The 18,221-nt window shown below is 31.5% G+C and overlaps 1 protein-coding gene across 2 annotated transcripts in view; it reads left to right on the top strand.

Annotated features, from left to right (window-relative positions):
- LOC145258208 (UPAR/Ly6 domain-containing protein qvr-like) overlaps window positions 1-18,221 on the top strand; it is a 286,606-nt gene that overhangs the window by 240,941 nt on the left and 27,444 nt on the right. For both annotated transcript variants that reach the window (XM_080116146.1, XM_080116147.1), the window contains exon 2: window positions 15,807-15,938. In XM_080116146.1, coding sequence (XP_079972272.1) covers window positions 15,807-15,938 — 132 coding nt within the window. The remainder of the gene's footprint in view (window positions 1-15,806; window positions 15,939-18,221) is intronic.

Raw genomic sequence — 18,221 nt, 5'->3', positions numbered from 1 at the left:
ACACACACACTCACATATATATATATATATATATATATATATATATATATATATATATATATATATATATATATATATATATATGCACAGTCTGATACTAGACGGGGAAAGTGACGGCGCCAACTGAAGTAAATATAAAGTACTTATAATTCTTAGAATGTGATGCCGATTCTAATAGTCTGCAAGGAATGTTGGGTGCGGCAGAATAAGCGGCTTTTTTTGGTCTGCCACGATTAAATCCGTCCGGACGACAGAAACTATCAGGGAAACATTGATTCCTTATTAAAAACGCATCAGTGGGCACGCCAGCAAAAATAATACTTCTCTTTGCTGTCAAAGAGAAGCCGCCAGGATAATTTCACTAACATTGTATGGGCAATTCATTCTAATCACACACACACACACACACACACACACACACACACACGCACACGCACACGCACACACACGCACACACACACACATATATATATACACACACAAATAGAGGTTATTCATTTATAAACAAATTTATATGTATGTACTTATGTATATATATATATATATATATATATATATATATATATGCATATCTATATATGTATTTCTGCATATCTGTATATATGTGTGGAAATGTATAGATAAAAGTAGATAAGTATATATATATATAAATTCAAGCTTGAGATGTTCAAAAGTAGGCACTAATGAATACAACGAGGTTTTTAGATAGTGTTCAATTACAAGAGCAAAATATTTATTATTCATTCGAAGATAAACAGTTACATTTGGTCGCTGCAAACAGCCATCTGTTTCAGTCAATGAGACTTCGCCAGGAAACCCTGAACCATTCGATGCTTTTTTTTCTATTGCGTCGAATGGTTCAGGGTTGCCTGACGAAATCTCATTGACTGAAATAGATAGCTGTTTGTAGCGACCATATGTAACGTTTTACCATCGAAAAAATAATTAAAAAAAAATATATATATATATACATACATATGTATGTATGTGTTTTTCTGTATAAATTTTCTAAGCATTTTTTTTTATAACAATCAGCTTTCAATATTAGTGTCGTGATTATGAGTGCATCCGGGTCCTTCTCTCCTTACATTATTATGATTGGCTGGTTAAGCTACAAACACCGCTTGGTAGCATCACCTAGGGATACGTCAATAGGTACACAAACCTTACGCCAAGAATACAAGCTCCGACCAGGAACGCTAATTCAATAAAGTTGCACACCAAATTATTACTCGAAAACGTAGCACGGCCCACCCAGTAACTTCAAACAATATATATATATCCCTTTCGTGGGGCTAATCAGTAGCGATGAACTCATAAGTTATAAAAGTCCAACAACGAACGAATTGAAACCACCTCGCAGGTTGAAAGTAATTAACGAAAAATGTTTACAAAAACTGAGTACTTTTTCTCCCTGTTTGTTAACTCAAACGATGTTTTTATTAAATTCTTACAGAAAGTAAGAACGTGACCCTTCCTCTTGTTTATAGATGGAAAGAGGAGGTGAGCTCGGTGTTTGTATTTGTAAAATAGTAAACTGTATATATTTTCATATTTATTGCAATTGTACATTGTGTCTGATGATTAGCCATTTTCGAATATTTTTTAACGAAATACTGTTTAAGATTGTCCAAACGATTGTAACGCTGAAGAAATACATCGTATAATAAACATGCTATACTATAGTGTGGCCTTGGTTATTGCGAAATTATGATATATTTGCTTAATCATTATTACTGATAATCATTGCGCCTAAATAACTGGGCCAATTAATATCGACTTTGGTTTAATTAGTATATAGTATATGAGTATTACCGGAATTGTATAAGTAGATGTTGGTTAAAAATTATAAATATATATATATATATATATATATATATATATATATATATATATATATATATATATATATATATATATATATACGTATATATATATACGTATATATATATATATATATATATATATATATATATATAATAAATTCCACAGCCAAACAACGTCGCAGCCCACAAGAGCCATGACAGTCAAAGAACCGGAAGTCCAAGACTCGAGTCTATATATATACTAGCATGGGTACCCGGCGTTGCCTGAGTTGATATGAAGTTTCTAAAAAAATAAGTACTGAAAAATAATGAGAAATGTAGGTAGAAAAGTAACATTTCTTTGCTTGTTATGGATTTAGCTGAATACGATATTAAAAATCACTTTATTGGTGCTTTATGCACTTATGTTACTGGGCTCGCGGATGGTACTTCTTCTGTACTTTCACCTAATAATTTAATAAACAAAAAAGATATCGTAAAACTTGAAGGACTGCTTGAATACATTGATTTAAATTCAAAGTGTTGTGTGATTTAAAAAAAATCAGTTGCGCTTGCGCTTTATTTCTCTCATTTTGAATAATTTCACAATTATGAATGAATTTGCGTGTACTTAAAAAAAAAAGTAGTATTTTGTCACAAAATATATTGTAAAACTTGGATTTAACTTTTCTTGTTACATTTTTAAGATAAAGTTATTATCGATTAGAACTCGCTTCTTGTTCCTATTGGTTTGTCTTATCATTTGAATTGAATTGATGTATATACATTATTCCTTAATTGGAATTCATTTTTGAGATGAGCATTATATATATATTAATTTATTTTTATTTCACACTATTATTCTCATCTTTATTAGTTGTTGTTTTTTCATCTTTTATTGGTTTGTTTATTCACAACGTTTCGGCCAACTATTCATCTGGCCTTCGTCAGGTGGTAACTGCGACGGATAGGGACCTCGAATCTCCTAACTGCATTCTCAGCCATCACTGCCATCCGTAGTTGTTGTCGTCTCCCCACATTTTGGCCAAGTACACCTCTGGCACGCTTTGGGTGGGATTGAAACCGCTATCTTCAGACAATGTTCATCTGGAACTATAGAGATTCAACGTCTCTATCAACTGCGCCACGGGCCACGAAGGGGCGATCAAGGTTGGATTCTTTTGATCTTATAAATCCACGTTTATTTATTATCTGATCTTCCATAGTTAGGTCCGTATTGATTGGTATATATATATATTATTCCTTAATTGGAATTCATTTTTGAGATGAGCATTATATATATATTAATTTATTTTTATTTTTTGAGAATGCAGTTAGGAGATTCGAGGTTCCTATCCGTCGCGGTTACCACCTGACGAAGTCCAGAGGAATAGTTGGCCGAAACGTTGTGAATAAAACAAACCAATAAAAGATCAAAAACAACAACTAATAAAGATGAGAATAATAGTCCGAAATGAAAATAAATTAATATGAATTGATATATTGCAAAGAATTCAGCTAACGAACAAAATTGCAAAAAAAAAAAAAAAAAAAAAAATCATAAATAAATTATATCAGGACTAATAAAAGTTACTTTTCTGGCTACATTGCTCATTATTTTTTAGTACTTATTTTTTTTAGAAATAATTACACAACATTTTAAATATAAATCAATGTATTCAAACGGTCCTTTGGAAAAGAAATATATAAAATAAAGTGGTGAATTTTACCGTGCTATTTTTTTTTAAATAGTATTTTGAAGTTAAATCCAAGTTTTGTGATATCTTTCTGTTTATTAAGTTGTTAGGTGAAAGTACAGATTAGTTACAACACGCCGGCCAGTCCGGTAACATAAGTGAATAAGTATCAATAAAGTTATTTTTAATCTCGTATTCAGCTAAATCCATAACAAACGGCACTTGTACGAATGGTTTATTTTATTAATGCTACACCGTAATCACATGATTAAAATTTTAGCATACGAAAAATTGGGAGATAAAAGAGTAAAGAAAACCAAAATTGAAGTTCTACCAAAAATTAATTCCAAAAACAATTAAATTAAATTTTTCGTCATTGTAATGCCCCCCACAAGGTAATTTTTCATATTTTGGGGTTCGTTTTGTTTATGAAATTGTTAGGTGAAAGTACAGAGTGGTCTCATAAAAATTAATTAAATTTATCGTTATTTTGTTTTAAATGTAATTTCACGAACCCCACCAAAAAAAACAACTAAAAAACAAATTGTATTTGTCATGTTTTCTCCCCCCCCCCTTCGATCGCAAAACTTGAAAAAATGCTGGAGGTGACATGTCTTGTTGAACGCTTGGTGGCCAAAATATGGGTGCTCATTTTACGTTAAATTAATATGGAAAAGTGATCCACCACTCTAAAATGTTAATTTTTGTTCTTTTCAAAATTTCTTTTATATTATTTATGAAGACTATTTAAACGTATTAGGCCAAAATAAAATAAATAAATAGATCTTTAGTTTTTTTAAGTGTGTCACATCGTAAAAAATTTACCGATTTCTGTATAGCCATTTATAGAATAATAAAAACAAACACAGTTTTTCGTAAGTGTTTTTTTTTTGTTTTTATGAATATTGAAAAAAAAAAACAATAAAAGCCAAACATTTTTCTTTCTACTCGGAATTATTTTTTCAAGCTAGAAATTTATTTAAATTACCAAATTATTTTATTAGGTGAGTTTTTATTTTTTGTTTATGTTCTGAAGGGGCAAATAACTCTAAAACAAAGATTAAAAAAAAATCGATGTTGGAATAATAATTCCAAATAAATTTAATTAAATATGTTATCAATATAATTATTGTTTAAAATTTATTAAATAATGATTTTAAATAGAACAATTATAACAATTCTCTCGCTAGTAACATTAACTAAGATAGCGCAGTTTAATAAAATTGATTTTTCTTAATGTAATATGCAAATGAGATGATCTCTTTATTGTATTTAGTTTGCAAGAATGATACTATATATAGAAATAAATGAGAGAGTAAAGTAGGACACTTTTTGCATGTATTAATCTAATTGTGAAAAAACAAACAAATAGACGAATATATATATACTAGCATTTCAGCCCGGCTTTGCCCGGGTGTTTTGAGGTGTACGCTTAGCAAAACAAAAAAAGTCAATTTTTTTTTTAATTTGACACTATTATGACCCCTTAAAATTTATAGTTTCGGGCTCAAATCACTTTATTAAATTAGATCCAGGTTCAAGGAATCTATATTTAAAATTTCAAGTGTCTAGACCCAAAATTGTCGGAGGAGTTTAGTAGAGTTCTTAAAGGTCAAATCGTTGAAATTTGACCCCTTAACAGCCAAATTTCTGGCTGACACCCGTCACATCGATTTTCCCAAATCTCAGTACCCGGTATTTCAAATTTCGAGTCTATAGACTAAAAATTGACAGAGTTATTGCGTAGGTAAATGTACACAGACAGACAGACAGACAGACAGACACGTTCACTTTTATAGATATATAGATATGAAAAAAAGAATCATTAAGCAAGGTATCTCTGCTGTTTTTAATAATGTTTGCCTGAATATATATATATATATATATATATATATATATATATATATATATATATATATATATATATATATATATATATATATATATATATATATATATATATATATATATATATATATATATATATATATATATATATATATATATATATATATAGCATAATCGCGTTGCCATACCAGTTCCCGTCAGATCACCGAAGTTAAGCAACATTGAGCCTGGTTAGTCCAATATGGGTGACCATTTGGGAAGTCTAGGCGCTGTATGTGCTCTCCGCTTATATCGGTATTTGTTTCCAGTCGTCCTTACATACATTTCACTTGCCACAGGTATTTTACAATGTTGACTCACGAGAGGTGTGGTTGGAGATTGCGTAATTTCTGCCACAAAAATTTCACGCGCAGGCACCCCTTCGTGGGTATCCATAGTTTGTCAAAGACTGAAGGAGTCCTCCCCCATATATATATATGTATATATATAATTTAAAGGAGATTAGAATAATAGTCTTAAGAGCTAAGTGTATTTTAATGTAACAGTGAAATTACTAGTTTAATTAAAATACAGGAAATGCTCGTTGTAATTTAGATATATAATAAGCTCGATAGTTAAATGTCCTAGAGCTAATTCAATATTAAGTAAAGTGAAAAAATTAAAAAAAAAAAAAAAAAATTTAATTTTTAAATTGAAAATCACTTTACTTAATATATATATATATATATATATATATATATATATATATATATATATATATATATATATATATATATATATATATATGTATATATATTAGCTGATTATACAAGGCGTTGCCGCGTTGAAAAATATTGGCGGGCGAAACCAAAACATTTCGTGTTCCAGCCGCGTCCCCTACCGATGTTGGTATCGAGACAAAGAGAGTAATATCTAAATATTAACACACTTTTAATTAATTTTATGTACGCATGCGCAGAAAGAAGTACAAACATGTCACCTAGTAGAAATGAACATTTCGCATTTTAACATGACGATATATGCCTGTATATATTTTTCATCAACCCAAACAAAGATATTACTTGTTGTAAACCATCTTTGGTGCTTAATTACTATTTCCTGTTAATTTCAGTGTTATCTGACCAATAATTTTAGAGTGTACCTATTAGACATTTATACACGCATACATCTACTGTTTTATTTATATATAAGAAAAGAAGAAGATTAGGTTCATCTACACCTTTCTATAAAACGAAGACGGCTGTTCTAGTTGATTCATGTATTTCTATTCGCATGAATCAGATGATTCTATTGTTGGCATCGCTTTCCCCGATATGTTTCTGGTTAGAATCATTTCAAGAAAGACATCGAGTACTTACGAGAGGGAGCGCGTGAAGGTTGCCAACATCGTAACTGGAAGTCTGTTGTCAGTCCATGTCGTTAACTACTTAGCCACCATCGTCTTGTTGCTGCTGCTGTTGTTGTTGTTGTTGGTCGTGGTGATGGTGCTGCTGCTGTTGTTATTGCTGCTATTGTTGTTGTTGTTGTTGTTGTTGTTGTACATTATGCATTCATTTCATTTCATATGAATCAAGTGATGGGGGGGGGGCGAATGCCCCTCCCCCGTTAAAAAAACACATGGGGTACTTATAGGAGACCACGTAATCTTCGTAGCTCAGCCATCTCAAGTAAAAATATTTCGGTGGAACGAACTGCATTCGAACACACCCAAGTTGCCAGGCCGCGTCATTAACGACTTAGCTACACTAAGCTTCCGGCTCGTCTATTTGTCGGCCGTCCATTATTAACAATACAATTTTTTGTCCTACGATGACCCCGCAAGAGCAACAATAAGCGTTTTACTTTTGATCTCCTCGATTCATTCGGTTCGTCGAGTTTATGACAACTATAAATGTCAAACAATTAAAGTATCAATTCGGATTATTGTTGTCGTTTGAATTGTTGCCTTATTTCTTGCTTTGTTTTGCTGCTCGGCCATTTTGTCGGAATTAGATTTGAAATGAACTGAAAAATGCGGACAAAATCAAAACAACTAATATTAAACTATAGTAAGTTATTCAACAAAGACATTTTACACACACACACACACACACACACACATATATATATAGTAGAAATGGTAATTAATAAAAACCTGAAGAAAGTGCTCAATACGGAAATAAAAAATAAAACGTATATATATATATATATATATATATATATATATATATATATGTATATATATGTGTATATGTGTATATATATATGTATATATATATATGTGTATATATATATATGTATATATATATGTGTATATATATATATGTATATATATATGTGTATATATATATGTATATATATATGTATATATATATATATGTATATATATATGTATATATATATATATATGTATATATATATGTATATATGTATATATATATATATATATATATATATATATATATATATATTGTGTATATTTAGACAAATGTTATTGAAGAGCACGGAATTCTTCTGTTTTATTATATTCCTTTTCATCTTCTGCAATCTCCAAATAGTTTTCTTTGTGTTTTTTTCAACATTGTATAAGATGGGTCCATAGCGAGCGCTTTCGACAGAGATATCTCTATCACCCTCAGGCATGTTATGTTGTAGAAATTATGTTTTGTATATTTGATATATTTTATATATATATATATATATATATATATATATATATATATATATATATATATATAATTCTACCCATTAGCAATTAAAATCAGTCTGGCCCTACCTATCAATCGCATTATGTCATCGTTATCTATGTATATGTGCGGTACTGCGGTGCCTGTCTGTCTCTCTATCTATCTATTACTCCGTCCGTCTATTTATGCCCACCTGTCCATCTATCTATTTACCTCACACAAACCAAACTTCTTTTGTTCACTTGATTGATTAATTCGGGGGTAACCAAAACATATTTATCTGTTTGTCTGTCTCTTAGTATATCTATTTATTTCTCTCTCTCTCTCTCTCTCTCTCTCACTGTATATATATATATATATATATATATATATATATATATATATAGATGCCTCCGTTCAGTCTCAAGAGGCAATGTATACATGTAATGGGAGGCAAGGGTTGCGCAATACACAACCACAACTCTCCTGAATAAGCATTGCTTGAGTCCAATGGAAAGAAGATGTCCAGGACGACTGAATACAATGCTGAAATTAGTGGAGAGCACATCATACAGCACCCAGAATACCCAAATGGTCGCCCATTTTTGTACTGACCAGGCTCAACACTTCGGTGATCTAACGGGAACTGGTGTGTCAAGGTTATTATGCCGTATATATATATATATATATATATATATATATATATATATATATATATATATATATATATCAAAATGGATTTACATCGTAGTGACGCTGACAAATCTAACTTTATATTTGACTAGCCAATATGAATTTGTTACTGTTTACCATGTTATTTGCAATAGAAAAGATACAATTTACTTCTCAGAATATTTTATTATATTATATGCTCGACATGATATATATATATATGTGTGTGTGTGTGTGTGTGTGTGTGTGTGTGTGTGTATGTGTGTGTGTGTGTACTAGCAAAAGCACCCGTCGTTGACTGGGTTCAAAAACAGTCTACAGAAAATGGAATCTGGTTTATGAAAGTATGATAGGTTATGAAAAGAAAGGGTTGTAAAGAGATAGCTTCGAATTTGGGGGTATTAAAACCAAAGCAAAATATGATGAAAGTAAAAATAAAATAGATAAACCCCATAATTTATTATACCATACTTGTTCACACTGAAACACTTATCGCAATATTCTGTAGATCTATATTAAATAATCTTGTTAAATTTTGTGACATATTTCCATTCTATGGAGGGCAGGTGCGAACGAACACCCCATAATTTTATTATACCATATTTCTTCAAACTGAAACATAATTATAAAAGTATACTTACGCAGATAGATATGAAAAGTCTTTATTAAAGTTTGTGCCTATTTCCATTCTATAGAGGCCAGGCGCGAACGCAGACCCCACAATTTTATCATGCCATTCCTATTTAAGTTAAAACATACTTATCAAAGTATTCTTATGTACATCTATATCAAAAACACTTGTAAACGTTTTTTTTTTAATTTTTTTAATTTTTTATTTCCATACTTTGTGGACCAGGCGCAAACGCAGACCCCACAATTTTAATGAACCACCGTTCTGCCAGATCAAACATACCCATTCCTGTGTCTTGATACATCTTCTATCATTATATGTAATCAGTTTTTTAAAATAGTCAACCATATAGGAGCCTATTCGTGACCACACACACACACACACACACACACACACACACACACACACACATAAAGACATTCAGCTTTATATATATATATATATATATATATATATATACATATATATATATATATATGTATATAATGTCCTGCCTATCTATCTATCTATCTATCTATTTAAGTATCTATTTAACTATCTACCCATGTATTTACTCGTATGTCGTTCTATCTGTCGGTCTCTCTTTCTCTTTCTCTCTCTCTCTCTCTCTTTCTCTCTCTCTCTCTCTCAGTAAGCTTTCAAATCTTAACTTGAAGATTTTAAAGACATTTTTGCTTTCCATATTTATTCAGTATTTTAGAAATTTTCATATAGATAGGCTACCTTTAGAATGGATAGTAGAGTGTTTAATTTGTTTCGTTTGTACCCCCAAACAAAATTAGCCGAACCAAACATGTTGTTTATAATTGATTCCCTTCTAAATCACAATTGGCAGCAAGAATATCGCGTTTCCAAATACTTAATCTTTCCAAAGAAAGTCAAAATGTTATTCCACTGACGTCGTTATTATTGGTCGTTGCTGACATCTCAAGATTTCCAATTACTTCTAATGTAAAGCATACCCATCACACACTGTCAGTTTGGAAACGCCCTTGGATAATTAGAAAATGATATTTTAAAAATAAACTCTTCTTAGTTCTATTTTGGTAGTTTTTGTTTTTTACTCACGTTCACCCCAAACACGGCATATCGCCACTTGGATGTAACGGGGCAATAATTTGCGGCAATGTTCATGAGAGACGAGCGAGATGTTGATCTATGTTCCATTTAAACTTCTGCATATCAGTACAGTGAGGGAGACATGTAGCAGGAAGGGAATTCCAAAGTTTAACTGTCCGAGAAAAGAAACTTAGAACAGGTGGCATTCTGACATTTAGGGACATCTGCAGTGAAGGGGTTTGGTTTTGTTGCTAAGCGAGTTTGTCGGGGGGGGGAGGGTGCTTCGTCGAGAGTGGGGAACAAGTGCGATGATCAGGTTGACAAGAAATCATGCAATAGCATCGTAAGTAAATATCAGATTGTTGCAACAGTTTTTGCCGATTTTAATTTTTATTTTGAAAATGAAAAACCGTTTTTGAAAATATTTATTCATAACAATTACGACATTGTTTCTCTATAGCTTGATTTTATTTTATACTAGCGGCTGCGCCACGTCGGCGCACACAACGCCGAGTCAAACACCAAATCGTGTACACTCAACATCAAGTACACTCAACATCGTCTTACCATCAACGCTTACCTTGTGAACTCGGAGTATGGGAAATTCTCATATGCACAAAACAAAATCATTGAAAAAACAAAAATACCCTAACGAAGGGTAAGGATAATGAGTAAACGTTGGATAAAATAATGGTTAAAATTCTCACGAACTTGCCAGGATTCGACCCCGGAATCTGCTGATCCATAGTCAGACGCGTTATCCATTGCACCACAAATCCTGTCCGTATGCCGAAAGATGTTACTGCGACTGTATACAGACAGTGCTAAATTCCGTTGACATGGGCAGGTAACTTTTTCGACAATTGCACAAAAAGGCCCCAAAACCTTTATTTCGGGCTTTTTGTGTGACTCGGCGTTGTTTGTTACTAACCATATATAGATAAGGACAATCTAGGGACTCACACCTTTCAGGGAGAAAAGGAATTTTTCAATTCGGTGAATCCGTTCGAAAGTTTTATTGGTATATATGCACACACACACACACACACACACACACACACACACAAAGAAATAAACATTCAGAATTTTATTAATAGTATAGATGAATGCATTACTTGTAAAATTGTTTTCGCTTTGCAGTGAACGTATGAATCTTACTCATGTCCAATCTTCTATCGTGATGTCAAATTAACTTCATCTATTAGCTTAGTGCAAAAATAATGTCGTTCGTTTACATGGACGTACAAAAAACGACATTATTTTTGCACCAACCTAATAAATGACTTTGTAATCGTTTAAATAAGTAATAGTCCGAGCGAGCTAGCTAATAAGATACAAAATGGGGATAAATATCCCAACCAAGTTCTCATAGAAGACTTTGGTCAGTCTATTTATGCCCACCTGTGTGACAACGAGCATTATCATGATGGAAGATGCTTCCATTTCTGTTTACTAGGGAAGGTCGTTTTCGTGTCAACACGGATGAGAATATCACAGAAAAATATTTAAATGATATTTTAATAACATGAAAGAAAGGCGGTTCATTAAACAAAAAACAATGTGCATAAAATTATCATCGTTTAAAATGCTTTTTTTGTACTGACCTGATAATTCCATATTGGAAATACGAAAGGTAAATGAATAGTATTGAATTTTCAGACAATTGGAACCAATGCCAATTTTCCGGTCTTTTAGGCCCACACTCTGCAGATCCATACGTTTTATCCATCAGTGTTGAAGAGTTTTTATCCTCTTATCATAATGCTCTCAATTTCTCTGATCTTGTCAGTAAATGTTTACAACTTCCATAACTTCCTCATATACAGGGTGTCCCAAAAGTCACTGAAGAGTTTGGAACTTTAACAGATTCTTTGATTTTGAGGAGACCTTTCTGTAATGTTAACACAATCTGACTAAGATATTGAGAAAATTCTTATTAAACAATGGAAAATTCCAGCAATTTTATTTATGAAACATAATGTCTTTTTAATGTTGCCCATTTTCAGCTTCACATATTTGTGCTCTTTCCAAAACATTATTACATTACATTAGACAGATTGCAGAATCTCTGGATTGCGATTTAACTCCCTTATTTCGTTCCTGATGTTTTCCGTCAATTCTTGCGGGGTTTAGGGTTTGTTAGCATAGACCCTTTCTTTAAGGTGTAACTTGGGCTAACTCTTGCATAAAAATGTCGTCGATAAGCTCTGTGAGTCGAAACAATTGACCCCTGATTTTGGTAAAACAATTTCACAATTTGCGTACGTTGTTCAATGCTATACTTATCCATAGTTAATTTTCGAAATATTATCTGTATAATATTTGAAATAAGAAAAAAAATTAATGGTAAAATGACAAATATTTTCAACCCTTCATTGACTTTTGGACACCCTGTGTCATGACACACTTTCGTGTTTGACATTTTTTAAATTTTGGAAATATATGTAAGTCAGATAATGAAAAATCTGACTAAAGAATGTTTGAATTATGTGAAGGATTTATATATATATTATTTCGAAATTATTATTTAACATGGGAAGAGTGGGGTTTAAAATAACTTAAACGTAATACAGGAATGAACGATGTAAAAAAAGCAGATATATCAAAATTGGAATTTAACTATAATAAGTATTATGGTATCTGTTCAGTGCACATTTACCTATAAGTATGCCCAGCCACTTATAATTCAGTAACTGTAAATTGTTTTTTTTTTCTAAAATAATCAATTATAATAAACAGAACGATTCATAGAAATTTATCTATATTCTTTTTTTCATTTTAATATACTTTCATAGAAATGTTTCTGTTATGTCAAAAAAAAAACTATTTTCTTTACATCACAAGTGTCACGCTCATACATGAATTCCATAGCTAATATAACATACTGACCCAACGGGTCACGGGTAATCTAATCTAATATATATATATATATATATATATATATATATATATATATATATATATATATATATATGCATAATCGAGATAAGACACTTATTAGAAATCAGATGAAAGTTCCTAATAGATTTCCTCTGATGATATACGCCTTTATTGAAAATCCATGGATTAAGGAAATCAACATAACCCCTTCTATATATTCCTTTTGTCAAACAATAAATTCTTAATTCGAATATATGTGTCTATATGTTGTTTTTTCAGAATTTAAATACAACCACTTAACTTATATATATATATATATATATATATATATATATAAATATATATGTATATATATATAAATATATATGTATATATATATAAATATATATATATATAAGTACAAAGAATAAATAAAACATGTTAAAACACTTTAAGAAGAGTTAAAAACATATTTAATTTTCAAAAAGGAGACACAAATTAAGTGAATTGTCCTTAATCCGCGGAGTTTTGAAAGAAATACTTTCCTTCTCATCAGAGGGTAGGAATTAGCAAATTGCGGAATCGAATTATCGAATTTTGCTTCCGAAGTATTTAATGAATCTACATATATATTATATATATATATATATATATATATATATATATATATATATATATTATGTCCCTTTATAAAGATTAAGATCAAGATATAATACAATACTTATTCCAATTTGTATCCAAATCTATTTTGATTTTACTTCGAGTAAATGCCATAAATTTAAAGCTTAAGCAGTCTTAAGAAGAAATTGAAATCCTTGGAATCTTGTTTTATTTGACTCAAATGACAATGAATCAAATTTAAGGCAAATCTACAATATTTGTATTTTTAAATAGAAAGAGGTTGTGTCACTATCAGGCAGCTTTAATTGAAATTCCAAGAATATTGATTGATTAGCGTCAGATACAATTTCACTAAATCTGAAGTATCCGAATTTTTATGAATATCGCCTTTGCATAAAACTAAGTAAAACAAATAAAGCTAGCATTACTATCCCTTATCCCAAACAAAAATGTGTTCCAAAACTCGCACTTATCGGTTAATTAGTTTAGGAGCGAATAGAAATATGTAAACATATACACACGGATCTACTTTCCTCTGAATAGAGATTAATGATTTCATTTTTTATATAAATAGAGATTAACGATATCTAATTTTATATGGATACAGATAAATGATGTCTAATTTTATATGGATAGAGATTTACCATGTCAATTTTTATATGGATAGAGATTAACGATGTCTAATTTTATATGAATAGGGATAAATTATGTCTAATTTTATATGGATAGAGATTAACGACGTCTAATTTTATATGGATAGAGGTTAGCGAATTCTAATTTTATATGGATAGAGATTAACGATGTCTAATTTTATATGGATTGAGGTAAACGATGCCTAATTTTATATGGATGGAGATTAACGATTTCTAATTTTATATGGATAGAGATTAACAATGTCTAATTTTATATGGATAGAGATTAACGATGTCTAATTTTATTATATGGATAGAGATTAACGATGTCTAATTTTATATGGATAGAGATAAATGATGTCTAATTTTATATGGATAGAGATTAACGATGTCTAGTTTTATATGGATAGAGATTAACGATGTCTAATTTTATATGGATAGAGATTAATGATGTCTAATTTTATATGGATAGAGGTTAACGATGCCTAATTTTATACGGATAGAGATTAACGATTTCTAATTTTATATGGATAGAGATAAATGATGTCTAATTTTATAGTGATAGAGATAAATGATGTCTAATTTTATATGGATAGAGATAAATGATGTCTAATTTTATATGGATAGAGATTAACGATGTCTAATTTTATATGGATAGAGATTAACGATGTCTAATTTTATATGGATAGAGGTAAACGATGACTAATTTTATATGGATAGAGATAAATGATGTCTCATTTTATATGGATAGAGATTACCGATGTCTAATTTTATATGGATAGAGGTAAACGATGCCTAATTTTATATGGATAGAGATTACCGATGTCTAATTTTGTATGGATAGAGATTAACGATGTGTAATTTTATATGGATAGAGATATACAATGTCTTGTTTTATATGGATAGAGGCAAATGATGTCTAATTTTATATAGATAGAGACAAATGATTGGTTTTATATGGATAGAGACAAATGATGTCTAGTTTTATATGGATAGAGACAAATGATGTCTAGTTTTATAAGTATAGAGACAAATGGTGTCTAATTTTATATGGATAGAGAAAAATGATATCTAGTTTCATATATATAGACAAATGATTTCTAATTTTATATGGATAGAGAGAACCGATGTCTAGTTTTATATAGATAGAGACAAATGAGGTCGAGTTTTATATGGATAGAAACAAATGATGTCTAATTTTATATGGATGGAGACAAATGATGTCTAGTTTCATATAGATAGAGACAAATGATGTCTAGTTTTATATGGATAGAGATAAATGATTTATACTTTTATATGGATACACATTAATATTTATTTTTCGTTTCCTTTTTCAGGTTCAATTACATGCTATAAATGTATGGGAACGCTGGTCAACAGCTCATGTGCTGATCCGTTCAGTGTGGAGAACAAATCCGTGAAAGAATGTCCGCAAGGACTCTGCATAAAATGGACGCGAAAATTAAACGGTAAATATCATTTGAGAATTCCTGTATTTTAAAATTTTTTATACGTCTAGTCATCTCTCTTTACTCTCGGCACCAGAGTCTAGGTCATTCTTGGAAGGGCTTCATCCCCGATTACTGCGGTTCACCCTCACAGGCTTTGTCTTCTTCATTTCGAGAAGGGGTAGTTCGTTGCTAATCGTATGAGCCCCCCCCCACCGTCTTCCAAAGCATTTATTACAGGCCAGACTCTTCCCCGTCTAGGGCGTTGGCGCTTCAATTCCACTTTCCGACCCTTGTATCAAATCACTCATTCTGGAAAGGAAGATAAATACTTTGGCCTCTGCTCTTTTGTACAGCCAACATAGAATACTTGAAAATAAGCCAGTTTTATTGCGAGTGGGGGGAGGGGGTAAATTCGAAATCCATGTTTTAATTTTTTATCAAATCAAGTTTTCGAAATATAAGCTTATACCGGAAATTCCTAAACTTCCATCTATTTGTGTATGAATAAAGCATCCTAGCATGGACGAGAGAGAGAGAGAGAGAGAGAGAGAGAGAGAGAGAGAGAGAGAGAGAGAGAGAGAGAGAGAGAGAGAGCCTCGCGGATGAATGGCTTAGGAAACAGAAAAGAGGATGCAATGCCTGGGAAGTTGGCTTTCTGAGAGTGTGCCAGAAAAAAACCAATGTATTCTTTTTTATTTGTAATGGGATGCTTAATTTTAGAAGAGCAAAGAATATATGAAGAGCCACGCTTATAGAAGGTTGGGTTAGGGTTAGGATTGCCGTGTTATTTGTGCAACGTAAGCAAACGTTGATCGCAAAAGTAGAATTTTGCAAGGGAATAAGTAATTCCTTTCTTTGGTTGTATTTATTTGCTTCCCACTGAGCAAATTAGACACAAGGCCGTTTTTTAATGTGGGGAGAGGGGGGAGGAAAAAGGAGACCAGCTCCCGATGGGTGGGAAATGGGAGCTGGATAGTGATAATTGGTATGAAGGGTTTCCCCTACATTGACCAAGGTCTGATATGTAGAGTTACCCCCACATGGTCTTTGCTTGCAGTATCTGCCGGAGCAGATACTACACTTTGATCTTTGCTCGAAGGTCACAAAGGTCCTCCCCGAGGGGGGAGGGAGGTGTAATTCCTTTCTTTGGTGGTGGTGATTTTGATGATGATGCTGATGATAAAACGAAATGATTGAAGTTTACTTGGCCGCTCATTACTTCTGCTCTGCTACACGGGACGTGTACGGAAGATGTGTTTATGGTATTATCTTATTAAGCCGTGTTTACATCAATACTAGTAGGCCGCCCGGCGTTGCCCGGTCGTAAAATACGTATAAATACTATATTTTAGTTCATACAGAAACTGAGACATGTGCATACGAATATTATGTTTTTTTTTCTAAACAGTTCACTTCTTGTAAGTAAAAACTAAAACATTTGAGTCAAGATCGAAACTAAAACTTAAAGACAGTGAATCTGTCATGCGAATTTGTAAAACGGTTGACAAACAGATAAAAATCTGATTACTCCCACAAACCAATTTTTCAACTTTTGTCCCTTAGCAGTCCTTTTTTCCTGATAAAAACCGATTAAAAAGTCTTCCACCTGCCTGAATACCCTATATACCAAATTTCAAGTCTGTAGATCAAAACTTCGTTGAGTATATAGATTCAGAAATGTCGTCACACACACATTCTCAATATATATATATATATATATATATATATATATATATATATATATATATATATAAGAGTAATTGGTTAATAAAACATGTTAAAAACATACTACACTTTGATCTTGGCTCGAAGGTCACAATGTCCTATATATATTTAATTTGAAAAGGAAACACTACATAAGTGGATAGTCCTTAATCCGTGGTGTTTCGAAGAAATACTTTCCTTCTCATCAGAAGGTAGGATTTAGCAAAATGCGGGATCGGATTTTGCTTGCAAAAGTATTTTATGAAACTACAAGTAAGTCAAAGATCTTACTTAATAACAAAAAGTGAAGCGGAGGGAATATGGTGAAGGAAAAAGTGATTTCACGTGAATGGATAGTCTGGTGAAAGGTAAAGTATCCAATGACGGTAAAATCCAAAAATGCAAATCCAAGAAAGTTAGTTAAATTTTCATTCGCACAAGTAAAATCCAAGGGAATCGCGTAATTGGAAGATGGTCCAAAATAATCCGTGGAAAAATTCACAAATATGTACAAGGAAAAGGGGAAAGAATTCCAATAATATTATTAAAAGAAAAATAAGATATGCGTTAGATTCGGCTGCTAAGGCAAGGCGTAAT

This window comes from Euprymna scolopes, chromosome 33, assembly GCF_053919585.1.
Source record: "Euprymna scolopes isolate OS-2025 chromosome 33, ASM5391958v1, whole genome shotgun sequence".
Taxonomy (NCBI): domain Eukaryota; kingdom Metazoa; phylum Mollusca; class Cephalopoda; order Sepiida; family Sepiolidae; genus Euprymna; species Euprymna scolopes.
The sequence above is the reverse complement of the archived record's forward strand: the minus strand, read 5'-3'. Positions and strand labels throughout refer to the sequence as shown.